Raw genomic sequence first — 27,607 nt, forward strand, 5'->3', positions numbered from 1 at the left:
CAAAAGTAAGGGCTATACCTGGGGGCTCTGACACAGGTGTTGTGTGTGCCTAGGTGAGGAGGCGGTCCCCCATATCAGAGGGCACGTAGGTACGCCCCTCGGGACTGTGGGCCGGTGAGGGCTCCCGTGGCAGGGCTCAATGGATGTCAGCGTTCACATTCTACACGACAGGAGCCACAATACGGGACAGGGGAATAATTGGTGTCACTTTCTCCCTCCGATCCACTGTGTCATGCACCCGGGACAACTCATTGGCCTTGACATTCTTAGATAAGAGAGGGTAAAGTCAAACTTGGTGAAGAATAGGGCCCACCTGACCTGACGCGGGTTCAGACTCTTCGCTGCTCGAATTTACTCTAGGTTCCGGTGGTCTGTCAAAACAGCCCCTACTCCAACCTAGGAGGTGACCACCGCCACGATGAAGGGCATAGACGGGTCAGGATGAGGCAGAACAGGTGCATTTGTAAAACATTCCTTGAGCGCACGGAAGGCTTTTGTTGGCCTCAGTCAAACACAGCTGTCTAGGACCTCCCTTCAGGAGGTAGGTGAGAGGGCCCACCCCTGTGCTGAAACCCCTAATGAAGCACCTGAAATAGTTGGCAAAACCTAGGAAGCGCTGCACCGACTTTATTTTGGATGGAACAGGCCAGAACTGTACTGCACTGACCCTCTGCTCTTCCATCTCCACTCCCAGTGGATATCCGATGGAGACCGTCTGCTGGAAGAAAAGGCACTTCTCCGCCTTGGCGTAGAGGTGATGCCCTATCAGCCTCTCCAAAATGAACCTGACATGAGACATGTTGCTCGCCTGTAGTGCAGTACACCAAGATGTCGTCTATGTACACCACTACACAGTGACTCAACATGTCTCTAAACATCTCGTTAATGAAGGATTGAAAAACGAAGGGTGCATTTGTAAAGACGTAGGGCATTACCCTGTATTCACAGTGCTGGTGCTGAAGGCAGTATTCCATTAATCCCCCACTCTGATGCGCACCAGGTTGTAGGCATTGCGTAAATCCAATTTGGTAAAGTACTGAGCAAAGTGCATCTGTTCGATCACAGTGGGTATGAGAGGCAGGGATAACTGCATTTAACAGTTGCCTTATTCAGTGTCTGGTAGTCAATACAGGGGCGGAGACATCAGTCCTTCTTCATGAAAAATTATTTGAAGGAGGTGGACGGGCGGAGGAATCCTTGGGCCAGCGCCTCCTGGACGTAGACCTCCATGGTTTGGTCGCTGCATGCGAGAGAGGGCAGATGTGCCCCGCGGGAGGGTAGAACCAGGCAGTTGGTTGATAGTGCAGTCCCATGGGCGATGAGGGGACAGGGACGTGGCACGAGTCTTCGAAAAACCCACCTGTAGGTCCCAGTATTCCTCCGGGTTAGGAATGTGGTGTGACAGGAAGAGAGGAAGAGGCGTGGTGAGAGGATTTCCTCCGCCCAAAATCTGTCCGCGTGTGATAAGCCCTTTTTTGTATGGAAGTCTATGAAAGAGTTTCAAATTAAATTATGCTTATTTGGTTGTATAGAAGTTTCATAATGTTTAGACTGTTACAAAAGTACTGATATAAGTCGATGCACATTGCATTATGGCAACTTTGAGGAAAAACTACTTACTTGTGCCTTTTGTTAAAATAAATATCTGCCTTCTCATTGGCTACAATGGTCCCACCTGAACTCACTTGGCTTCATTCATTGAGGAGATGTATTTCCATTGTTAATGCGGTCATTTTGTCAATATAATAAATCTTTGTCTGCAGTCAAAATGAACTCAACTGGTTTCTGTCGGTCTCTTAATTTGCAAAAGTACAATGCAAATACTAAAATAGCTGCCGTTGTTAACTAAATGTTTAATGAGTTTTATCACAACTTTTTCGTAACGTTTATTGACTGAGTGGTAAAACATATGGACCCTGCGCAATGGGTTTAGCTAACTTAGCTAACTAAAGTTACATTAGTGAATAAGGGAAAATGCTAGCTAGCTTTAAAAGCCTGTGTTAGTATGTTTTACTCATTACAATAATTATTGCTAGCTGAGTCTAAAATGGGGAATTTAATTGGAATCTTCTAAGAAAACCAATGGTCCAAATCTCCATCATAATCCGTTCAAAAGTTATTGTAGTTTTTACCCTTGTAGGATGGCCAGAATTCAAATACAATTTTATTAGTCACATGCTTCGTAAACAACAGGTGTAGACTAAAGGTGAAATGCTTACTTACGGGCCCTTCTCAACAATGCAGAGATAAAGAAAGTAGAGAAATAATAGAAAAGTACAACACAAAATAATGAAGTAATAATAAATACACAATGAGTAATGATAACGTGGCTATATACATGGGGTACCAGTATAGAGTCGATGTGCAGACGTTCGAGGTATTTGAGTTAGATATGTACATTAGAGGTATTCAATTCCGAGATCCGACCTGGGACAAGAGCGGGTCCTCAATTCTGACATTTGTCTCGGATCTGGGTCTGATATAATTACCACGGGTCTCGGGTATGTGCAATTTAAAATGAACCGACTGAACCCGATCGGACCAATCCTCTGCTGATTTTTAATGTGTGAGGTGATGAGAACAGCGCAAACTTATCTGCGACTCAATTAAATGTATAGCTTATGTCCAGCTGAAACTGGTTCCGGCTGCTCACCTCACACGCGCCTGCTACTGAGGAGAGCGAGAGAGCAAGTGAATGGAGCCTTGGCCTAGGCTACTGTTGAATGCGAAGATGATATTTTTCATTTAAGTCAAATGAAAGCTAGAGTAGAAAGAGCATAGTGAAAAGAAGCCGGCAAGGGGAATGTCCGTGTTTTAATATTCTGGTGGACAAAGATGAGAAGGTTGGCACGGACAAATGTACTGTGTGCAACTCGCTATTCAGGTTTGATACAACTTTCTAACTTTTTTCAATTATTTTCTGAAGGCATACAGAAGGAGCCTCAGAATATTTTTATAAAGATAAGCATTATATTGTTCGATTAAAAGAGTACTGTAACTCTGGTAGGCCTAAAACATTCTTCCTTGCCGATATAGCCTCAATTTAAAATTGATGACATTTTAAAAAAAATTGGTTACTGGCCTACACACAATACCCCATAATGTCAAAATGGAATTATGTTTTTTTTTTTACTAATTAAAAGTGAAAAGCTGAAATGTCTTGAGTCAGTAAGGATTCAACCCCTTCGTTATAGCAAGCCTAAATGAGTTCAGGAGTGAAAATATGCTTAAGAAATAACATAATAAGTTGCATGGACTTATGGTAAACAAATATAGTGTTTACCATGATTTTTTAATGCCAACCTCATCTCTGTACCACACACATACAATGCATTATATATAATGTCCCTTAGTCAAGCAGTGAATTTCAAACACAGATTCAACCACAAAGACCAGGAAGGTTTTCCAATCCATGCAAAGAAGAGCACCCATTGGTAGAATGAACACCATCGTGTTCGCGAGAGTCTCATCTTTCCATAGATGGGTCATAATAGTTTCTAGACCAAACTGTTCGGACGCTACGGATGATTTTGTGAGAAGACCGATTTTCGAGATGTCTCATGGTCTGACAAACAGCACTACAGCTCTGTCACCTTTCACTGCAGATGCAGAAGTGCGACAGAGATGGATGCGGTGGATTGAGAAGTATCCAATGCAAAAAATATATCTCTAGCAAAAATGTCAGGATTTTGTATTATGCTAATTCGATTTCAGCGGGGGCACGGACATTGAACTTAGTTAATGAGTTAATGGGCTCCCGAGTGGCGGTCTAAGGCACTGCATCTCAGTGCAAGAAGCATCACTACAGTCCATGGTTCGAATCCAAGCAGTATCACATCCGGCTGTGATTGAGAGTCCCAGAGGGCCGCACACAATTAGCCCAGCGTCTTCAGGGTTTGGTGAAGGCCGTCATTGTAAATAAGAATTGGATCTAACTGACTTGCCTAGTTAAATAAAGGTTAAATAAAATAAAAAAGGTCAAATGTACCATGAGGATTCAACCCTGTGGGAATCTTCATGTATCATTAACAAGGTGAGAAGAAACAGAAAGTAGGTCATGGGTCTATAACTGCCAGTGGGGGAAATGGAGCTGGTACAGGCTATGTATCAGCATAATTTTCAAAATGTGGTTTGGCCTTTCGGCATTCTTCACTAACACTGGTATGGCAGAAGCATACTTTTGAGAACAGCCATAATGAAGCCACTACACTGTCATTGTAATGATGCAACTACTAAGATACCTAAACATGAGGTATTGCATAGCATTACATGAATGCTTAATAGATATGCTATGGATATGTTTCATTAACGTAATGGGGTTAGGACCTGTTATAACACGTTCATGAAATGCTTAAAGATGTGTAGTAATTGTGCTATGGATATGTAGTCAAAGTTACCAATGAGTCTACTGCATTGGGATGAATACTGTGGATCTATATTATAAAATTAACATTTAGAATTCTGGACACGTGATATAGATGCATAAAAACATATAACTATGTAATATTGCTTGTGACTTACATTGTTGTATGTATTTATGCACTCTATATGGTCATGTTGTGCTGTTGAGTTTGAGATGCAAGACACAATTCCCAAAAGGGACACAATAAAGAATAATATATATTATATGTATTATAATTATTTATATATATATACATTACCAGTCAAAATTTTGGACACACCAACTCATTCAAGTGTTTTTCTTTATTTTTACTATTTTCTACATTGTAGAATAATAGTGAAGACATCAAACCTATGAAATCTTTATTCTAAAGAGTTTAAACACTGTTTCCCATGCCTGTTCAATTAACCATAAACAATTAATGAACATGCACCTGTTAAGACACTAACAGCTTACAGACGGTTGGCAATTTAGGTCACTGTTATGAAAACTTAGGACACTAAGGAGGCCTTTCTACTGACTCTGAAAAGCACCAAAAGAAAGACAAACAGCTGATGGTCCTCGCAGTGGCAGACCACGGGTAACACCTGCACAGGATCGGTACATCCGAATATCACACCTGCGGGACAGGTACAGGATGGCAACAACAACTGCCTGACTTACACCAGGAACGCACAATCCCTCCATCTGCTCAGACTGTCAGAAATAGGCTGAGAGAGGCTGGACTGAGGGCTTGTAGGCCTGTTGTAAGGTAGGTCCTCACCAGACATCCCCGGCAACAAGTTCGCCTATGTGCACAAACCCACCATCGCTGGACCAGACAGGACCAGAAAAAAGTGCTCTTCACTGACGAGTCGTGGTTTTGTCTCACCAGGGGTGATGGTTGGACTTGCGTTTATCGTCAAAGGAATGAGCGTTACACCGAGGCCTGTACTCTGGAGCGGGATCGATTTGGAGGTGTAGGGTCCGTCATGGTCTGGGGCGGTGTGTCACAGCATCATCGGACTGAGCTTGTTGTCATTGCAGGCAATCTCAACGTTGTGCGTTACAGGGAAGACATCCTCCTCCCTCATGTGCTACCCTTCCTGCAGGCTCATCCTGACATGACCCTCCAACATGACAATGCCCCCAGCCACACTGCTCGTTCTGTGTGTGTTTTCCTGCAAGACAGAAATGTCAGTGTTCTGGCATGGCCAGTGAAGAGCCCGGATCTCAATCCAATTGAGCACGTCTGGTACCTGTTGGATCAGAGGGTGAGGGCTAGGGCCATCCCCCCCAGAAATGTCCGGGAACTTGCAGGTGCCTTGCTGGAAGAGTGGGATAACATCTCACAGCAAGAACGGGCAAATCTGTTGCAGTCCATGAGGAGGAGATGCCCTGCAGTACTTAATGCAGCTGGTGGCCACACCAGATACTAACTGTTACTTTGATTTTTACCCCCTCCCTTTGTTCAGAGACACATTATTCCATTTCTGTTCGTCACATGTCTGTGGAACTTGTTCAGTTTGTCTCAGTTGTTGAATCTTATGTTCATACAAATATTTACACATGTTAAGTTTGCTGAAAATGAACGCAGTTGACAGTGAGAGGACGTTTCTTTTTTGCTGACTTTATGTATATGTTTGATGGGGTTGAAGTCAGCGCTTTGTGCAGGCAAGTCAAGTTCTTCCATACTGATTTTGAGAAATCATTTCTGTATGGACCTCACTTTGTGCACAGGGGTATTGTCATGCAGAAGCCGGAAAGAGCCTTCTCCAAACTGTTGCCACAAAGTTGGAAGCACAGAATCATCTAATATGTCATTGTATGCTGTAGCTTTAAGGTGCATTAAGCACTATGCATTGGGGCAGGTAGCATTCTCCTGGCATCCACCAAACCCAGATTCTTCTGTCGGACTGCCAGATTGTGAGGCGTGATTCATTCCTCCAGACAACATGTTTCCAATGCTCCAAAGTCCAGTGGTGGCGAACTTTACACTACTCCAACCGATGCTTGGCATTGAGTATGGTGATCTCAGGGTTATGTGTGGCTGCTTGGCCATGGAAACCCATTTCACGAAGCTCCTGACAGTTAATGTGCTGATGTTGCTTCCAGAGGCAGTTTGGAACTCGGTAGTGAGTGTTGCAATCAAGGACAGGCGATTTTTATGTGCTTCAGCACTCGGCGGTCCCGTTTTGTGAGCTTGTGTGGCCTACCACTTCGAGTCTGAGCTGTTGTTGCTCCTAGGCGTTTCCACTTTACAATAACAGCACTCACAGTCCACATACTTTTAGCCATGTGGTGTTTATATATACAGTGGGGCAAAAAAGTATTTAGTCAGCCACCAATTGTGTAAGTTCTCCCACTTAAAAAGATGAGAGAGGCCTGTAATTTTCATCATAGGTACACTTCAACTATGACAGACGAAATGAGAAAAAAAATCCAGAAAATCACATTGTAGGATTTTTAATGAATTTATTTGTCAATATTTCACAACCTCCGCGGGCTTTTGGAGTTGCCTATACGCGAACGCCAAAACACTACGTCTACTTTTGATTTAGGCTACATTATTGCATGCTAGATGTTTCAGTGATAGATGACCAAACACATAGATTAGCTCTGCCACCTCCAGTTATTTGTACAACTAGAAACCAATCAAACAAATAGCTTATAGCCTACAGACAGAGATTCAGTGAAACAAAATCACATTGATTGATTATCAGAGTCAGTGAAGTCACAGGCTTTTGGTCGGGAGTAGGCCTAAGCTACTGACTGCGAGTGAAGAGCAAAATAATCCACTTGTTAAACTACATAACATGGCAAAATGTTCAAATAAGTGAGCCAACTAGGTAAGATGATCATGAGCAACACTCACCTCAACTTAGCTAACATTTCCCCAGCCTAATTCTAAATACTGAACTGTATTGTATGCTCATACAAATGAGGCAATTACTGTGATGTGACTTAATGTGAAGACTGCTATTTATTGAATAACTATCGACTATGTTTAATTATTACTCTATTATTAGAATTAATCATGTAACATTTAACTCATTAGCAATTTGGGGCACCACGGTAACAGTTGTTTACCGAGTTACTATCTCCCGACTTAAACTCTAAAGATGACCTAAATATCTCTTACATGAATGACAGTCAATTATTAATTAACTCATCGGTCTCTTTCTGAACGCCGCATAATCCTTGGATATATGCAAGAACCCTAACCTAAGTGACCATAGTAAATTATTAATTAAGCCAATTTGTGTAACTAACTAAATCATCACACAGAATACGTAAACACACACAGCATAGGTTATTGATTACATACAAAATACAATGAAAACAGGTCCCTAGTCAACTTCTTGTACATACATTTGGGAGCTACGCTTCACTGGAATATGAATACTTTGCACATGAATGACCGCTCATTCGGAAAAGAAATGCAATATATATTTACATGTAGATGTCTGTCTCTGTCGTCTTTCTGGTGAAACCACTCGATACTTCTATGGGAAGTGGTTTGATGTAAGTCTCTGAGGAGGTCACAATATCCTTCTTAGTTGTAGGCTTCTTTTGTTCTGGAGTGTCCGTTAGCATAGATACATCTGGTGTACCACACTGTGTTCAGAGGGATCTGTCTTCCCTCTCATCTTTGGTCAAACGTTCAAGACTACTTTACACGCACAGCTGCAGATGGTGCATGTTTTGGTCTGGTTTACAAAGTTTCTCACCATTTCAACGTGCGGACCACGGCCTCACGTTCTCTGGTCTCATTGGTTGATTATTCAGGGTACAGCTAGGACCACTTTACACACCAGCAGCAACCCGGCATGTTTTGGTCTCATGTAAATTTAGTTAATTAGTCCTTTTGAGCACTCTGGTATTAGGGGCTTTCCAACACGCTGACACAATGTCTGTGCTCGTGTGGGCATGGTTACTGACTGGAATGTGTACACCCTCAGAAATACAGTTATTTAGTTAAGCCATCCTTAATGATATCACAAAATAATAATCACTTGACAGGATTGTTCTTTAAATCCCCACCGACCATTTCCCATTTTGGACGTTGGAGTTTTGGCGGCAAAGTCCCTCTGTGTAACAAAGTATTTTCACCTCTCGGCTGTCAAGTCATAAAACCAGCCCAACTCCCCCCTCTGGGGGGAGAGAGGGGGGTCTGGCTATCTGTCAGCCATGTGCCGAGCTGATCTGGCACCTTTGATCCTCACCTAGGAGAGAGAGAGTCATGTATATTATATTGTATTACTTTATTATTGATACAATTGCTCAGAGAAAACTATTTTGTTTTATTAATTAACAAGTCATCTTTTTTCTCTCAAAAAGGTAGAGGTCAAAATTATTGACACTCCTGTTTTCAATACCTCACCTCGTGAGGAAAATGGCACTGATTCTTTTTTCTAAAATATTTTATGAGATTGGAGAACACATTGGGAGGGATCTTAGACCATATGTCCATACAGAATCGTTCCAGATCCTTGGCATCCTTCATCTGCGCTGTACTCTTCAATTCAAACCATAGGTTTTCGATGGTGTTCAAGTCCGGAGACTGAGATGGCCATTGCAAAAATGTTGATTTTGTGGCCAAATAACAAATTCTTTGTGAATTTTGATGTGCGCTTGGGGTTATTGTCTTGCTGGAAGATCCACTTGTGGCCAAGTTTCATCTTCCTGGCAGAGACAACCAGGTTTTTGGCCAAAATGTCCGGGTACTAGGTAAAGTTCATGATGTCGTTGACCTTAACAAGGGCCCAAGGGCCAGTGGAAGCAAAATAGACCCAAAACATCAAATATCCACCACCATATGGGGCTATTTTCTGAATATGCATCTTTCTTTTGATGCAAAACCCACAACTGGTGTGTGTGGCCAAAGAGCTATATTTTCATGTCATCTGACCATAGCACCGGTTCCAATCCATGTGCCCTTTAGCAAACTCCAGGCGTTTAAATTTGTTGTATGACATGATAGTAGAGCTCTTTGGCCATGCACACCAGTGGTGGGATTGGCATCGAACTGAGAATGCATAAGCAGAAAAGAACACCATACCTACTGTGATGGGGGGGGGGGGGAAATCGATACAGTTACATATCGCAATATTATTTTTGGACAATGTTATAGCGAAGTATCGGCTATACCTGTGCCAAAACTCTGGTATTTTTCATCCTATATCTTGTTCTTCATTTCTTTTGAACCTCTTGAAGCTAGGGGGCACTATTTTTATGTTTTGAAAAATAACGTTCCCAAAGTAAACAGCCTATTTCTCAGGACCAGATGCTAGAATATGCATATAATTGACGTATTAGGATAGAAAACACTCTAAAGTTTCCAAAACTGTCAAAATATTGTCTGTGAGTATAACAGAACTGATTTTGCAGGTGAAACCCTGAGAAAAATCTTTTGAATACTCCATGTTCCATAGCCTCCCATTGCTCCATTTTAAGGGATATGAACCATATTCCTTTTCCTATCACTTCCTCAAGGTGTCACCAGTCTTCAGACATAGTTTCAGGCTTTTATTTTGAAAAATGAGCCAGAAAGATAACATTACGTCAGGTAATGAGTTTTCCTCGAGTTTTCCTCGCACAACATAATTTGGATAGCTATTGCTTTTCCCTCCTACTGATAAAGACATTTGCGGTTGATATATTATCGATTATATATTTAAAAAATAACCTGAGGATTGATTATAAAAAAGTTGACATGTTTCTGTGGACATTACAGATATTATTTGGAATTTGTCTGCGTTGTCGTGACCGCTCTTTCCTGTAGATTTCTGAACATAATGCACCAAACAAACGGAGGTATTTTGGATATAAAAATAATCTTTATGGAACAAAAGGAACATTTGTTGTGTAACTGGGAGTCTCGTGAGTGAAAACATCCAAAGATCATCAAAGGTAAACGATTAATTTGATTGCTTCTCTGATTTGTGACCAAGCTACCTGATGCTAAGTGTACTTAATGTTTTGTCATGCGATCGATAAATTTACACAAACACTTGGATTGCTTTCGCTGTAAAGCATAATTTCAAAATCTGAGACAACAGGTGGATTAACAAAAGGCTAAGATGTGTTTTGCAATATTGCACTTGTGATTTCATGAATATGAATATTTTTAGACATATTATTTGACTGTGGCGCTATGCTATTTAGCGGTTGCTGAAAACAATTAACCTGCTTAAGGGATGGGTAGCGTCAAGAAGTTAAGCATTCGGATTACTGGACAAAATGGAGGTATTTGGTCATAAAGAGGGACATTATCGAACAAAACTAACATTTATTGTCTAACATGGAGACCTGGGACTGCCATCCGATGAATATCATCAAAGGTTAGTGATTAATTTGATATCTATTTCTGCTTTTTGTGACTCCTCTCTTTGGCTGGATAAATGGCTGTTTGGTTTTCTGTGACTAGGTGCTGACCTAACATAATCGCATGGTGTGCTTTCGCAATAAAGCCTTTTTGAAATCAGACATTGTGGTTGGATTTACAAGAAGTGTATCTTTAAAATGGTGGATAATACTTGTATGTTTGAGGAATTTTAACTATGGGATTTCAGTTGTTTTGAATTTGGCGCCCTGCAATTTCACTGGCTGTTGTCGATGTGGGACGCTAACGTCCCACTTGTACCAGAGAGGTTAATGCAACCGCTGTGCCAGATTTCAAAAAGGCTTTATGGTGAAAGCTCACCTTGCGATTTTGTTAGGTCAGAGCCAAGTCACAGAAAAACATACAGCCATTTTCCAAAGAAGGAGAGGTGTCACAAAACTTAGAAATAGCGTTATAAATATTAATTTACCTATGATGAGCTTCATCGGAATGCACTCCCAGGAATCCCAGTTCCACAATAAATGTTTGTTTTGTTCGATAAAGTCCATCATTTATGTCCAAATACCTCCTTTTTGTTCGCACGTTTAGCCCAGTAATCCAAATGCACAATGTGCAAGCAATTAGTTCAGATGAAAAGTAAAAAAAGTTATATTACAGTTTGTAGAAACATGTCAAACGAGGTATAGAATCAATCTTTAGGATGTTTTTATCATAAATCTTTAATAATGTTTCAACTTGAGAATTCCTTTGTCTTTAGAAATGAAAAGGAATGCAGCTTGCTTTCATGGCCATGCGCCTGACTTAGCTCATGACATTCTGCCAGACCTCTTAGTCAAACAGCTCTTATTGTCTCCCCCTTCACAGTAGAAGCCTGAAACAAGGTTCTAAAGACTGTTGACATCAACACTGTATATTGGATAGGCAAAAACTTGAAAACCTACAAACCTCAGATTTCCCACTTCCTGGTTGGATTTTTTTCTCAGGTTTTTGCCTGCCATATACGTTCTGTTATACACACAGACATCATTCAAACAGTTTTAGAGTTTCAGAGTGTTTTCTATCCAAATCTACTAATTATATGCATATTATTGCTTTTGGGCCTGAGTAGCAGGCAGTTTACTCTGGGCACCTTATTCATCCAAAGTACTCAATACTGCCCCCGTTCCCAAAGAAGTTTTAAGTATCATGATAATATTGTATCGTGAGGTCCCTGGCAATTCCCTGCTCTAATACCTACTGTAAAATGTGGTGGATATTTGATGTTTTGGAGCTATTTTGCTTCCACTGGTCCTGGGGCCCTTGTTAATTAAGGTCAATGGCATTATTAACTTTACCCAGTACCAAGACATTTTAAGTACCAAGATGTAATGTCATGTGCACAAGTACAGTGAATGCCTTTCTTGCAAGCTCTAAACCCAGCAATGCAGTAATCAATAACAATACAAATCAACAAATAACATAAGGTAGAACAAAAACACAAATAAAAATACGAAATAAGGGAGCCGTCCATAGAGTGGGAGATCCAGGATGCAATGCAATTTCCCAAGAAGGAAGTTACCCTTACCTAAATAATGCAGAAGTTACATTTTAACTTCATTCACAAGGAGAGAGAATGCAGGAGACAGTCAACTAATAAAGTATCAATACACCCAGTCTCTACAAAGATACAGGCATTTTTCCTAACTCAGTTGCCGGAGAAGAAGGAAACCAATCAGGGATTTCATTATGGGCCTAATTAATTAAATTAAATTGACTGATTTCCATATGTAAAATCTTTGAAATTGTTGCATGTTGCGTTTATATTTTTGTTCAGCTGTTCAGGAGGCTGTTGGTGTTAGACTTGATGTACCCGTGCCGCAGAGAGAACAATCTATGGCATGAGTGGCTGAAGTCTAGCGATTTTCCGGGCTTTCCTTTCACACCGCCTGATTTAGAGGTCCTGGATGACAGATGGTGATGTTGAGGTAGAGGTTGGTGTTACGGCACTACACTGCCAGGTCACGGACCTCCTCTCTGTAAGCTGTCTCATAGTCGCCGGTGATTAGGCCTACCACCGTCGTGTCGTCAGCAAATTTGATGTGTGGACAGGGAGTACAAGAGTGGACTAAGCACATACCCCTGCAGTTCCCCCATGGGGTCGGCCCGTCAGGAAGTCAAGGATCCAGTTACAAAGGGAGATGTTCAGTCCCAGGCTCCTAAGCTTGGTGACAAGCTTGGAAGGGACGATGGTGTTGAACGCTGAGCTGTAGTCAAGGACATGCATTCTCACATAGGTATTCCTCTCATTTTAGCCAAAAACTTGGTTGCTTCTGACAGGAGTCTGAAACTTGATGGCAAGTGGATCTTCCATCAAGACAATAACCCCAAGCAAACATCAAAATCCACAAAGAAATTGTTAATTGGCCATCTCAGTCTATTTTTATTAGCTGCCCCTCACCTCCACTGGATACCAGATGAAAGGGTATTTTCAGACCAATGGGTAAATGTGAAAGCATCTCACAAGTAGAATGATGCTGCACAATAAGTGCATGCCTTGCTTAAGGTTTGGATGACTCTGGATTTAATATAAGGACATTTACACATTTTATAATTAAATGTCTTCATTTCATAGGGCAATATTTGAATTGTAAATTAGACATTTGAGAATCAGTTTGATAACCAGAGAAGGTCCCGATGGAATAGCTAAAGCCCTCTCCCCAAATATGTGCTTTCGTCTGTAGTCTAATCTATATTAGTGTAGCTAAAATAATTGGTGAGACAATTAATTCTAATTAAGTGTCAAGATTGCCTTGTAATTTCAGTGTAATTCAGCAAAACCAAAGCACAGGGGAGAGGCTTTGCAAGGTAATTGCTCTTTGTGTTAGCTAATAAACATTAGTGTTAAACAAGTTATTCGGGATCATTATTGGGAGAGTGATTTACTAGTCATTAATTGACAAAGTGAGTTTCATCTCAGCTGATGAGCAGTTCTCTAACATATGTAGTACAACAGGAGGGATAGGAAATAATCACTCAGCAAACACATTGCACAGATTCTCCAATAACAACATGTGATGAATACTGTTTATTTAAAGAACCTAATTCACACTGGTATTTGATGCATGGCTATTTGTGTCCCATAAATGGTAATGTTTTCAGTAACAGATTAACAGGGCTGAAATTCTTCTTACAGAGATCCTGCTATTTCTGGAGGTGTTATTTAGTAGCTGTACAGTCACAGTAATAATAACGCTTGGAAGTAAATACGTATCAGCCTTGCATATGTTTGCTTTCACACTCTGTGTGTGAAGTGACGTCATAGCGCTTAGCCAGGTTGATAAAAACAGAGTAAAAAAAACACATGATGGTTTAGTCACTCAATAACTGTCTTTCAGCTTTAACTAAGTGTGATCACTTTTTCCCCAACCTCATTAATATTTCAAAAAGTGCTTGATAAAATGCAGACCTGTGAATTTCAAGTTCTTGACATGCTAATTGTGCTCACAGTTCTTAACTCCTTATCTCAAGTATTCAATTGCAATTTGGATTCTACCAACATAACAGACTAATGCAGGGTTCTCCAACTGGCGGCCGCGAGCCAGCAATATTATTTGGCCCCCCAAATTAATTATATCAACATATATCTAATAATAAAAAACCTCAGACCCGAGATGCAAAAACTCCAAAATGCAATTTCCCAAGAAGGAAGTTACCCGTAGCTAAATAATGCAGAAGTTACATTTTAACTTCATTCACAAGGAGAGAGAATGCAGGAGACAGTCAACTAATAAAGCAGGCAGCGGACCATTTTGTGGTGCTGAGACGTAAAGCTTCAACCGCAGCGCAATCAATAGGAGGTGAACAGCGCCTGGTGCTGAAAATATATCTAACCTGTTATGCAAGTGTTGCACAGCAACATATGGAGAAAACCTACCCCCAGTTGAGTAATTCATTCAACAGTTATTCATTTTAATTTGACTTTACAAATAACGAGAGAGCTTAAATGAGTCTTTCTTCCGAGCCTAAGCCTATATAAAATAAAATAACTGGCTGAGGTAGGCTACGAGGCTTAACAGCATCTTTCACAATAAAAAAATATATGTCCTAATATGAGTGATTTTTATTTATTAGGTCTGGCCAAAACTGTAGCATCCTCCTAATTTAAAGAAAAAATGGCAATGTCTGTATCTGAATGTCTGTATCGGGATAGCCTGCTCCTGTACCGACAGAACAAACAGAAAATACTGTCAGTTTAAGACTTACATATCCCTAGATAAGCACTCACAATAATATTTGTATTGAATAATTACAGTCATATAGGCCACTAAGTTACTTACTCAATGGGAAAAGTTGCATTTCCCCTCGGACACAATCTTGACGATGTCCGGTGCGATGGATGTGATTTTGATGCACAGGTAGTCCTCGATTGACTTATGTGAAAACCAGTTCCTGTTGTGAAGCTATACTGCGTTCGTAGAGGAAAATGAGGACTCGCAGGTGTAAGTTCATTGTTAGCACCTAAAATACATGTTTGTTCATTGTGCTTTATTCCTCACATAAGGACTTGGCACTCCTGAGTGCATCCCTGAGAAGGCTCGATGTCTGGAATTCAATCAACTCAGTTTGAATTGCGGCCTCGTCCAGCGAGGGTATTGTTTTCTTAGCAAGGGATGAGAATCTTCCATCTGGGCGGACTGTGAGAGGGTCACGTACTAACGCAACAATATCCTTGGGCATGCTGTAGTCTTCAAATCTTGTGGAGAAGTTGTCTGGTCCCTCTGCCTGTCGTTCTTCAGTGTACTGAATTGCAGTAGCCTTCCAGATGACAAGTCCAAATTGAACAACTCAAGCTTCCTAGTAAGGGCCTCAAGTTTCTCCACCATGTCCACAACAGTTTTTCCTCTTCCTTGTAACTGCATATTTAACTCGTTTAAGTGACAGAATTTGTCAGCCTGAAAAGCTGTGTGTGTGTGTAACACTTCAATGTTTCTGCGTCAGGCATCTGTCTGTGGCGGGAAAGTCATTTTGAAAGTTCCTTGCTTAGGTTCACAATGAAGTCTGAGATTGAATTATTTGCAAACAGCGACATTTTCATTGCAAATAAGACCCACTGGCTTGGCATTGGGAAAATAAGGTAATATGAACACATATCTCTCTGTACATTCTTCCCCGAAACTTCGATTTTCATTTATCCACCTTTGTTTTGATATTTTTTGAGAGTGACATTTTCTCTTGCTATATCAAGCTAATTATTCTGAATGAATGTTGATGTTAAAAACAATAGTGTAGCCTACAGTAGGCTACATAGAACTGTTTTTCCCCACCAATCAATGCACAGAGAAATGGACAAAAATAATAACTGAATAGAGACACGTTGATTTTATGAGCATAATCAGATCGAAATGATTGTTATTATCACTGAGTACTAATCAGATGTGTTAAACGTTTTGTTTAATTTGGTGTGTAGGCCAATTAATTGTGCTAATATTATATACTAATTATGTTTTGGCTCACCAACTATTAGCTCAGAAAAAAATTGACCCAAGGCCAAACCTACTGTAGTTGACGAACCCCGGTCTAATGCTTCAGAGTGTGAGAATTTTGCAGGAATGGCACCCAAAGGAAAATATGGTTAACAATTGTAATACACAATAATCACCCTTTCAAATCTGTTTCCAGTTTTAACACCGAAGACCCCATCAGCTCAATACCTACACGCCCTATACAGACACATCTTAGCTTATTTGGGAGGGATTACAACACTTTCAAATGTTTTGAGCATCTCAAATGAGATATTCCTGACTAGAGAATTTGAAGTAGCTAAGTGCTTTTAATGGTTACATTTAAATGTTCAATGTTATGCCTATGTCCTCTTTCGTTGACCTAGTCCTGTTAAATCGCTTTAGAATGTATAGTGTCCAATCACAGTCCCTGCAAGGCAATCTCACTGCCATTAACAGACATTTTAAGTGTATTAAACCTGCTGTGCCTTAATTTTGTAGGTGCACTCTATAACAATTACATGTGGATTCTATGGAGACAAATGCATTTCTTAAGAGAGAGATTTGAATTACTCTCATCTAATTTCGCTGGTTTAATCATTTGTGACCATTAGCTTTCTTGCTTTACTACACTGTATGTTGGTAAGACATAATAGAAAGTAACAAAACAGTAGGCTTGTGCTGCCGATCAGGACATTGGCTTCCTCCGGTCTGGGGAAGAAAAGCTGTTTCATTCACTAATTAGCTGTCCTCCTTTTAATTACAACAACATCACAGGCAGTCAACCCCCTAGCGCGAGGTTAATAGCAACCAACAAAGCATTAGAGGCATTTAAAATGGATCCCTGTTCTTGGGCCTGGAACTAACTCTACTCGGCACCCTACAGACGCCATGAAATTCAGCTGAGAATACTGCTGGCACCCTAAGTAGCAATTCTGTATTTGCTCATACAATTAGTATGTACTGGGTAAAGGCATAATTCAACTATCTAGTGTGAAACATTTCCCTATCCCTTGTTTTTTTTGGTGAACCCTTTATTGATGCTAACTACTAAAGTTGCAGTGAAGTGTTTCAACTATCAACTCTACTTCCTGACTCTACCCACATCCAGCACAGTACTGTGGGCAACACAGGTTTATTATTGTGTACTTCATTTCAAGGCCACTACTACAACAGAGAAATGGGGCCAAAGCATATTTTGGTTCGTGCTGGAGCACTTCAGGGACTCTGCCCTCTAAATCGGTCTCTTTGGATACTTTTCAAACAGGACTGGTTGTGGTGTGTGATGGCCAACACCATCGACCTACTGTAGCTACTACACTACAGGCTAGCAAACAGGCAAATAAAGAGAGAGAGGGGAAAAAAAGAGGAGTATGTTTTCTTCACTGCACCGTGCAGTAGCTTTTTGCCCACCCGTATGACATCTTACTTTATCTGAGCATAGATTTAAAGGGTTATCCAAATGCTGAAAAGTATTTGTGCGTGTTCATGTGCTGTTGCATACAGATCAAGAACAGTAACATCCACTGACCAGGACCATCACTAAATTACAGCAATGCGTTGTCTGGTGCACAGATTGCACGTGTCAGGATTTCAAAGTGTGAAATTAGTGCTGAACTGGTGTCATAACAAATTGTCTCATTGTTTTTTTATAAAGTGTGGTTGGAAAATGTGTGTAAAAAAAAATCATAATTGAAATGAAAAGTTGTTATTTATAGAACTCTAATAACAGTGATTTGATGAAAATCACCGGTAATTGTGTTTCCAGAATGGCCCATAGGGCAGGAGCCCATCTCCTGTTTCTGTAGCGCGTGAGGAATGTACCCAGGACTTTTTAGAGTCTTTGGTATGACTCGACTGGGGATCGAAACCCCAAACCTTCTAATCTCAGGACGGACACTAACGACAAGGCCACTGCACTAACAATGCTAGTCATCTTAGAATTCATCTTCCACTCAACATTGGTAAAACATGATGGATCCAGAAAGGACGTGGTGCCAACAGATAGGGAGACACAATACTGAGTCGGGGACTCAGTCCAATGGCTGCCCAGATAGGTTTGGTATGGGTTTGTGGTGGGTGTTAACTTGGTAGAAGGATGGCAATGGGTCAGATTGAGTGTGCCTCTGAGCTTGCTGCCCATGATAATGAACCACCTAGCTGTGGATCCAGCGGGAAATCAGAGCTGTTTTTAGTATCAGGGTTCCCTTCCTGTAGTGTCACAACCACAAAAATAGGACGATAAGTCATCAATCACTGCAACCACTTTATCACACCCAGGAAAACAGCTCTGCCAGTTGCACTGCGTGCTATATCAATATAGGACACATTGAGATATTTTCATGAGCACATTTTAGATATATCCGAAACTCATAGGATATCTTACAGTCAGCTGTAAATAAACAGTGTAAACAAAGTACTACAAAATGATAGATGAATGAATAAATGAATGGATATGACTACTCAGGACCCGAAAATCTGCACAGAATGAATGAGCATGTATATGAAAAGCCTCTCACACAGTGTTATTGCCCTTGGCTTCATCCCCCTGCTTGTGTGTTGGTTGCCGATCCCCGTGCAGAAGCCTGACACGCTCATCTTCTCACTGAGTAATCCCCCCCCCCCAGTTGTCTGAAGGAGACCCCCTGTGGTCTAAAGGAGACCCCTGCGGTGAACGGTATGAGCCAGCCATAGCTGGCAGGATGAAATCATTTTTCATTTCCCCTGAGACTTAGAGACTGATTGCTGATCCGCTCTCCCTCTGTCCCCACCCCCTTCCTGCTATGACTTCTTTGCCTCTTCTCCATCTTAACTCATCCCTTCTTCCCTCTCTCCTCAGATCCCCCAGGTGAGTTATGCCTCCACGGCACCGGAGCTGAGCGACAACACACGTTACGACTTTTTCTCGCGCGTGGTGCCCCCGGACACCTACCAGGCACAGGCCATGGTGGATATCGTCAAGGCCATGCGCTGGAACTTTGTCTCCACCGTGGCGTCCGAGGGGAACTATGGAGAGAGCGGTGTGGATGCCTTCATACATAAGTCTCGAGAGGACGGTGAGTGGGTTCTCTGTGGTTTCGTTCTGTTCATTCATCATTCCTCTTGCCATATGATCTGAAGATGACTCAATAGAAGATGGCCCTGAGTGGTACAACTGACCTATTTCCCTGGGTTTGTCTTCTGTATGTATAAAATCCATATAAATTCCACCCAAAACAACAACTTGCAGAAATACATTAACAGATCAAGGATAATACAGTAGTGTTTCTCAAAAACATTTGAATGTGTGTGAATCTAACTTCAGATATGGAATATACGCTGTATACAGTTGAAGTCAGAAGTTAACATACACTTCGGTAACTCGTTTTTTAACCACTCCACAAATTTCTTGTTAACAAACTACAGTTTTGGCAAGTCGGTTAGGACATCTACTTTGTGCATGACACAAGTCATTTTTCCAACAATTGTTTACAGACAGATTATTTCACTTATAATTCACTGTATCACAATTCTAGTGGGTCAGAAGTTCACATATACTAAGTTGACTGTGCCTTTAAACAGCTTGGAAAATTCCAGAAAATTATGTCATGGCTTTAGAAGCTTCTGATAGATGACATCATTTGAGTCAATTGGAGGTGTACCTGTGGATGTATTTCAAGGCCTACCATCAAACTCAGTTCCTCTTTGCTTGACATCATGGGAAAATCAAAAAATCAAAAGAAATCAGCCAAGACCTTTGTTGACAGAACTGAAATAGCGTGTGTGAGCAAGGATGCTTTCAAACCTGACTCAGTTACACCAGCTCTGCCAGGAGGAATGGGCCAAAATTCATCAAACGTATTGTGGGAAGCTTGTGGAAGGCTACCTGAAACATTTGACTCAACTTAAACAATTTAAAGGCAATGCTACCAAATACTAATTGAGTGTATGTAAACTTCTGACCCACTGGGAGTGTGATGAAAGAAATTAAAGCTGAAATAAATCATTCTCTCTAATATTATTCTGACATTTCACATTCTTAAAATAAAGTGTTGATCCTAACTGGCCTAAGACAGGGAATTTTTACTAGGATTAAATGTCAGGAATTGTGAAACTGAGTTTAAATGTATATACATTAAATGTATGTAAACTTCCAACTTCCGATCTGTATACACAACAGAATGTGGACACCACTTCAAATTTGTGGATTCAGCTATTTTCAGCCACACCTGTTGCGGATAGATGTATAAAATCAAGCTCACAGCCATGCAATCTCCATGGACAAAACATTGGCAGTAGAATGGTCTTAATGAAGCGCTCAGTGACTTTCAACGTGACACCGTCATAGGATGCCACCTTTCCAACAAGTCAGTTCATCAAATTTCTGCCCAGATAGAGCTGCCCTGGTCAACTGTAAGTGCTGCTATTGTGAAGTGGAAACGTCTAGGAGCAACAACAGCTCAGCCGTGAAGTGGTAGGCCATACAAGCTCACAGAATGGGACTGCCGAGTTCTGAAACGCATAGTCCCTAAAAATCGTCTGTCCTTGGTTGGAACACTCACTACCGAGTTCCAGGTTGCATCTGGAAGCAACGTCAGCATAGTAACTGTTTGTCAAGAAAATCATGAAAAGAGTTTCAAGGCCAGGCAGCCACACACAAGCCTAAGATCACCATGTGCAATGCCAAGCGTCAGCTGGAGTGGTACAAAGCTCGCCGCCATTGGACTCTGGAGCAGTGGAAATGCATTCTCTGGAGTTACCATCTGTCAGTCTGACGAACTAATCTGGGTTTGGCGGATGCCAGGAGAATGCTACCTGCAATGCATAGTGCCAACTCTAAAGTTTGGTGGAGGAGGAATAATGGTCTGGGGCTAGGCCCCTTAGTTCCAATTAAGGGAAATATGAATGCTACAGCATACAATGACATTCTAGATGATTCTGTGCTTCCAACTTTGTGGAAACAGTTTGGGGAAGGCCCAGCATGACAAGGCCCCCATGCACAAAGCAAGGTCCATACAGAAATGGTTTGCCGAGATCGGTGTGGAATAACTTGACTGGCCTGCACAGAGCCCTGACCTCAATCCCATCACACACCTTTGGGATGAATTGGAACGAGCCAGGCCTAATTGCCCAAAATCAGTGCCCGACCTCAGTAATGCTCTTGTGGGTGAATGGAAGCAAGTCCCCACATAAATGTTCCAACATCTAGTAGAAAGCCTTCCCAAAAGAGTGGGGGCTGTTATAGCAGCAAAGAGGGTACCAACTCCATATTAATGCCCTTGATTTTGGAATGAGATGTTCGACGATCACGTGTCCCCATACTTTTGGTCGTGTAGTATATCATAACTTTAATCCTAACTTGAGATATGCATTATGGCTCCTTTTACATTTCAATTCCCTTCTGCATTTAAATTCCCCTTAGGTGATGGAAATAGTGTTTCACTGAATTCAATTCTTGATGTTTGACATGGTACGTACAGGGCCTTCAGAAAGTATTCATAACCCCTTGACTTATTCCACATTTTTTGTTACAGCCTGAATTCAAATAGGATTAATAATAAATAAATAAATAAAAGATCAACCAATCTACACACAATATGCCGTGGAAACATGTTTTTAGAAATTGTTGCAAATCTATTGAGAATGAAATACAGAAATATCTTATTACATAAGTATTCACACCCATGAGTCAATACATGTTAGAATCGCTTTTGGCAGCATTTCTGGGTAAGTCTTTAAGAGCTTTATACACCTGGATTGTACAATATTTGCAGATTATTCTTTAAAAAATGATTCAAGTTCTGTCAAGTTGGTGGCTGGTCATTGCTAGACCGGCATTCTGCGCAATCCACAATGGCATGAAAGCCAAAACACACAGCACAGGTACTCACAAGCACCAACGGACATAGTAACAATAATGGACCCCCCCCCCCCGACGCGCTGCTTGAGACGCCGGCCTCGAGGACGATCATAGGAACGCAGTGCGGGTCGATCAGGACCCGATGCAGCTGCCGATGTTGCGTCATTGTCGGACAGGCCAGTTGCCGCTGCCAAAGTTGCGGCGGCGTCGGACGGACCACTAGCAGTGGCGTCAGACGGACCAGTTGTGGCTGAAGTTGTAGCTGCTGAAGTTGCGTTGTCGGACGGACCCGTTGTGGCATCATCAGACGACCCAGTTGAAGCTGCTGAAGTTGCGGCGGCGCCGGACGGACCAGTCTCAGCGTCATCGGACGGGCCATTCCCACTGTCTCCCTTAATGGCCCATTATTCTATCACGCTGGTATAAGTGATTCGGGAGACAGGCGCAGGAATGCTTAATAGTTTTTTTTCTCCAAAATTACAGAGTGTTTTGTAAAGGCACGGGGACGAAGACCAAACAAACACGTAATAAAACACAGGGTAGAAACCCAAAACAAAAGAGCGAAGAGTACCTCGAATAAATAACACAAGCGTACAATGATTAAGCCTTTACGAGCTTTATACACATAGATTGCACATTATTCTTTAAAAAAAAATATTAAAGTTCTGTTGATCGTTGCTAGACCGCCATTTTCAAGTCTTGCCATATATTTTCAAGTCAAAACTGTAACTAGGCCACTCAGGAACATTCATTGTCGTCTTAGTAAACAACTCCAGTGCATATTTGGCCTTGTGTTTTAGGTTATTGTCCTGCTCAAACGTGAATTTGTCTCCCAGTTTATGTTGGAAAGCAGACTGAACCAGGTTTTCCTCGAGGATTTTGCCTGTGCTTAGCTCTATTCCATTTTTTTTATTCAAAAGAAATCTATACTCCTTGCCGATGAAAAGCATACCATGATGCAACCACCACCATGTTAAAAAATATGAAGAATGGTGCTTAGTGATGTGTTATGTTGGATTTGCCCCAAACATAACGTTTTGTATTCAGGACATGAAGTTCATTTCTTTGCCACATTTTTAGCAGTTTCACTTTAGTGCCTTATTGCAAACATGAAGCATGTTTTAGAATATTTTTTATTCTGCACAGGCTTCCTTGTTTTCACTCGGTCATCTCCTATCACAGCCATTTAATGTCACCATTTGCCTTATGGTGAAATCCCTGAGTGTTTTCCTTCGTCTCTGGGAACTGAGTTAGGTAGGACCGTATCTGTCTAGTGAGTGGGCATATCCAAAGTGTAATTAATAACTTCACCATGCTCAAAGGGATATTCAATGTCTGCTTTAAAAAAAATGTCCCATCTTCTAATAGGTGCCCTTCTTTGCGAGACATTGGAAAACCTCCCTTGTCTTTTTGGTTGAATCTGTGTTTGAAATTTACTGCTCGACTGAGGGATCTTACAGATAATTGTATATGTGGGGTACAGAGATGACATAGTCATTAAAAAATCATATTAAACACAATTATTGCACACAGACTGAGTCCATACAACTTACCATGTGACTTGTTAAGCAAATTCTTACTCCTGAACTTATTTAGGCTTGCCATAACAAATGAGTTGAATACTTATTGACTCAGCTTTTCATTTTTAATTAAGTTGTACAAATTTCTATAGACATGATTCCACTTTGACATTAAGGTGTATTGTGTGTAGGCCAGTGATACAAAATCTCAATTTCATCCATTTTAAATTCAGGCTGTAACACAACACGTGGAAAAAAAATCAAGGGGTGTGAATACTTTCTGAAGGCAATGTATATCTTCGGCTACCAGGGGATTTGCTGAATATCAAGTGCACAATAAAACTGTCCAGAGAGATAAATCAGTTGCATCGTAGGAATGTGGCCTCAATATAGAAATTAATACTATAAGTCGGTAGTAATTGATGGTCCATTTATGGCCTCAAGTGGGTTTTGAATCATTTGTGACCACAATGAGCTCTAAAGTTGGTTTGTCATGTTTATTAGTAGAACGAGGCTAAAGGGTATTTTGAGAATCCCTTCCTTGTACTTAGAAATTCTGAGCAAGAGCACGACGCTGTCTGTTTCACTACTCTTTATACCTCCATCTTTTTTTGTTCGAGGAGCTTAGTGTGTCAAGTGCCCTGTCTCTTCCATCTTACACAACTGCCTAACAGCAGCTTCCTGTTTTTTCCTCTTCTTTTTATCAATATGTGACTGAAAAAGGCACAAAGATGTTATTTTGGTGTTGAAGTCAATCACATCAGCCTCAGTGTATGATGAACTACTCCACACCTGTAATTCCATTGGTACTAAAAAACAGTGCAACTCCCATCAGATCTTTGTCTACCGTCAACACCGTCAGTCAGAGTGCTGGAAGATCTGAGAATGGTCCTGTCTCATTGGGGATTTTAAGAGAGAGCCATTTTCCATATTTTACAAATGTTTGTTTCAAACTTATTTTTAGAGGGCAAAAATATGTCTGTTTTGAGTATCTGTTGTCAAGTCAGTCAGTGGCTTGACAACTCCGTCAGTAGCTAGGTTTCCATCCAATTAGGACAGATTTTCATGTGACTATAAAAAAATCAACATAAAAACTATTATGCGCATTTTCTCCACCAGAGATGTGTTTCCATCAAATTGACTTGGTGCAGATACAAGTCTGTGCACGATGACATAGTACACATAAAAATACATTTTATGGTTAAATTCCCAAGTAGCGAATAAAAAATACAAGTTTAATGGGTTTCGATCGCATTTTCAACTTTACTGGTGTGTTATATACGGTAGCGAGTATGCCCACTCCAGTATTCACATGTGCACTCTAGCCAACAGCGAGAAGATACTGTATCTATGCGCTGTTGGCTAAAGAGTACATGTAGCGTACATGAGATTGTTTTTATTTGTCAAATGGTAATCAAGCATCAATTATCATGTCATCAGAATAAGAACCTCAATTTCTATTGGAATGGAGCATATAGCTCATCACCTTGCACATTCACCACCTTGTGAAGTTTATCATAGTTTATTTCATCTGTAGCCTAAAAAAACGTTATGCTTTCCCGAAGAGTCATAGTGTTAGGACCACACAATATGCCATCGTGTGACTCCAAGTTTACTTCGATATGATGGTTATGATATTAATATTTGTATATAAAAGTGTGTCTGCTGACATTTCTCACATAATTCATTTTACCGAACACAAAAAGATCCCACCTTGTGTAACGTATTTCGTTTTGTTGATATTTGGAAAGGCCTGGCCTGTCATTTCATTTTTCATTATAATACATGTACTTTGCTCAAATAAAAAGGTTGGCTGGAAACCTGGTTACTGATGGAGTACATTTTTTTGTCAATATTCCCAAAATATATTTGAATTACTATTCTGTATGGATGTTTAAGCAATTGAGGTATTTGCGGTGCTAGACCTAAGGGATAATGTTTGCTTTATAAATGTTGGATTATGTTTTAAATCTAGAAAAACATGCCAACTTCCTAACGAAATTAGCCCTGGAGCATTTACTTGTGCTATAAAACAATACAAAAAGAGGTTTGGAGATTATTCAAATATATAATATAATCTTAGAATTTAACAGTCAATGCCATTAAACACAATAATTATGAAAATCAAATGCCTGTTATGGTAAAATAGCATGAGATTAGCTATAATACTGAAAGGTTATTCTCTGCTCTATGAAAAAATAATACATATTATTGTTAGGGGGGGGGTGAGGCTTGATCTAAATTTGCACCTAAACCCACTTTACATTTGGTCATAGTTCTTCCCTGACAGTCATCAAGGAATTCAGATTTAGTGGTGTGCTTATTGACAAACATTGTAATGTAATTACACAATCTGTCATTATACAATAGGTGGGTTTAATCCTGGATGCTGATTTGATTAAAACCGCATTCCAGCCGGTGTCTATTCCACAAGTTACCACCAGCTAAAGCTATGATGTTGAAATGCCTATTTATCTGTTCCATCTCACTGTGCAATCCACTGTCTCATCAGCCCAACCAGACAATTTATAAACTTGATCACCACTATAAAAAGCAGCTAGACATTATCTCACATTTGTTTTTCAACAGAGGAGATTTGTATAAACCTTGCTGTCTGTCTCTCCAACATTTGTAACATTGTTTCAATATTGAAATTCGATCTCAAGCTGTCCCATAGTAATGAACATGTCGGGACGAGACAGACAGGCAGACAGCTTTTCTTAGCCAGTCTAAATCATAAATCAGCTGGCATAATTTTTATGGATATATTCAAAGACATGTCAATAGTAAACAGGTATAACAAAACGAAATGCAGCTATTTTGCAGTCTTTTCAGCTTCAGTTTGAAGTGATTGTGTTAGCTGTGTTGTTGGCTAGCTCCTCTGAACAACAGTGCCCTGACGAGAGAGCACATTTTCCATGTCAGGCGAAATCGCGCATCATTAGATCATTGTTATGGATGTATCCAAATAAATGTCACTAGAAAACAGCTTAAATAAATGCAAATGCAGCTACTTTGCTGTTATTCTGGCTGCACTGTTTGATGTGACTGTAAGTTAGCCATAGTTGGCTAGCTAGCAAGCAAGGGATAAGAAAATTGCCAGCCAGTATGGCAATGGATAATTTAGAAGTAATGACTGGATCACGTCCATAGATACAGAACAATCGGCTTGGGTAGCAACCCTAGATTTGTGACGGGACCATATCTCGTGGAAGGATGAAATAGTATGAATAAATTCATCAAAATATATATTTTTAATGAAAATCTGTAAATCATTATTTTAATATGTTGGTAACCCGTTGTATTTAATGTGATTATGCCCTCGAAGCCAGTGTTTGGAGGATATATTTGCAATATATCCTACAAACACCGGCTTCTCTGGCATTATCACTTAAATGGTCTCTTACCAACTCCATTTGACAAACTCCCTAAAACCCAAAACATAACGCTCTCTCTTTAGGCTTTTTTCCCAGGCATGTGGGTGTGTTTCTGCATTCAGGTAGACGGTAACAAAACTGGCAACATTGCACACGGCTGCCTGTTTACAAATGCTACCTGTCAATCTGTCTAACGTTCATTTAGCAATATGTCACTAGTGCATAGCGACAACACCTATGGAGGTACGACATTTTATATTGACCTTTCAACTGCTACAAGCTCTGTAAATTCTACAAGCTGCATTGTTTCCTGACCATCCATTGTGACATCTGGATATCTCTGTATGACAGTGCAGTGAATTAGAAACTGCGGGAATTAGAATCCATAAACTAGGTTTAATTTGTGGAGAGGGAACAAGGGAGCATGGAAATCAGTAAAATATCAATTGGTGTGTCCTAACACATTAGGCATTTCAGTACACCACAACCAGGTGCTTAACCAACAGCAGATGTGATTATAAGAGTAAGGTAAATTATGCCAAAAGGTATATTATGTTAGTATATTATCATATTTAGGCAATAATAAATCATAATACATTACATATGCATATACAACGTGCTTTTCTAGAACCCAAAGTAGAGGTTTTACAATATTGCAGCAATA

At 40.6% G+C, this 27,607-nt stretch overlaps 1 protein-coding gene across 4 annotated transcripts in view; it reads left to right on the forward strand.

The window, feature by feature from the left end:
- The window catches only part of LOC109890826 (metabotropic glutamate receptor 4), a 373,677-nt gene that overhangs the window by 203,429 nt on the left and 142,641 nt on the right, over positions 1-27,607 (forward strand). For all 4 annotated transcript variants that reach the window (XM_031824745.1, XM_031824748.1, XM_031824746.1 and 1 more), the window contains one exon: positions 19,047-19,263. In XM_031824745.1, coding sequence (XP_031680605.1) covers positions 19,047-19,263 — 217 coding nt within the window. The remainder of the gene's footprint in view (positions 1-19,046; positions 19,264-27,607) is intronic.

This window comes from Oncorhynchus kisutch, linkage group LG5 (genome assembly GCF_002021735.2).
Source record: "Oncorhynchus kisutch isolate 150728-3 linkage group LG5, Okis_V2, whole genome shotgun sequence".
Taxonomy (NCBI): Eukaryota; Metazoa; Chordata; class Actinopteri; order Salmoniformes; family Salmonidae; genus Oncorhynchus; species Oncorhynchus kisutch.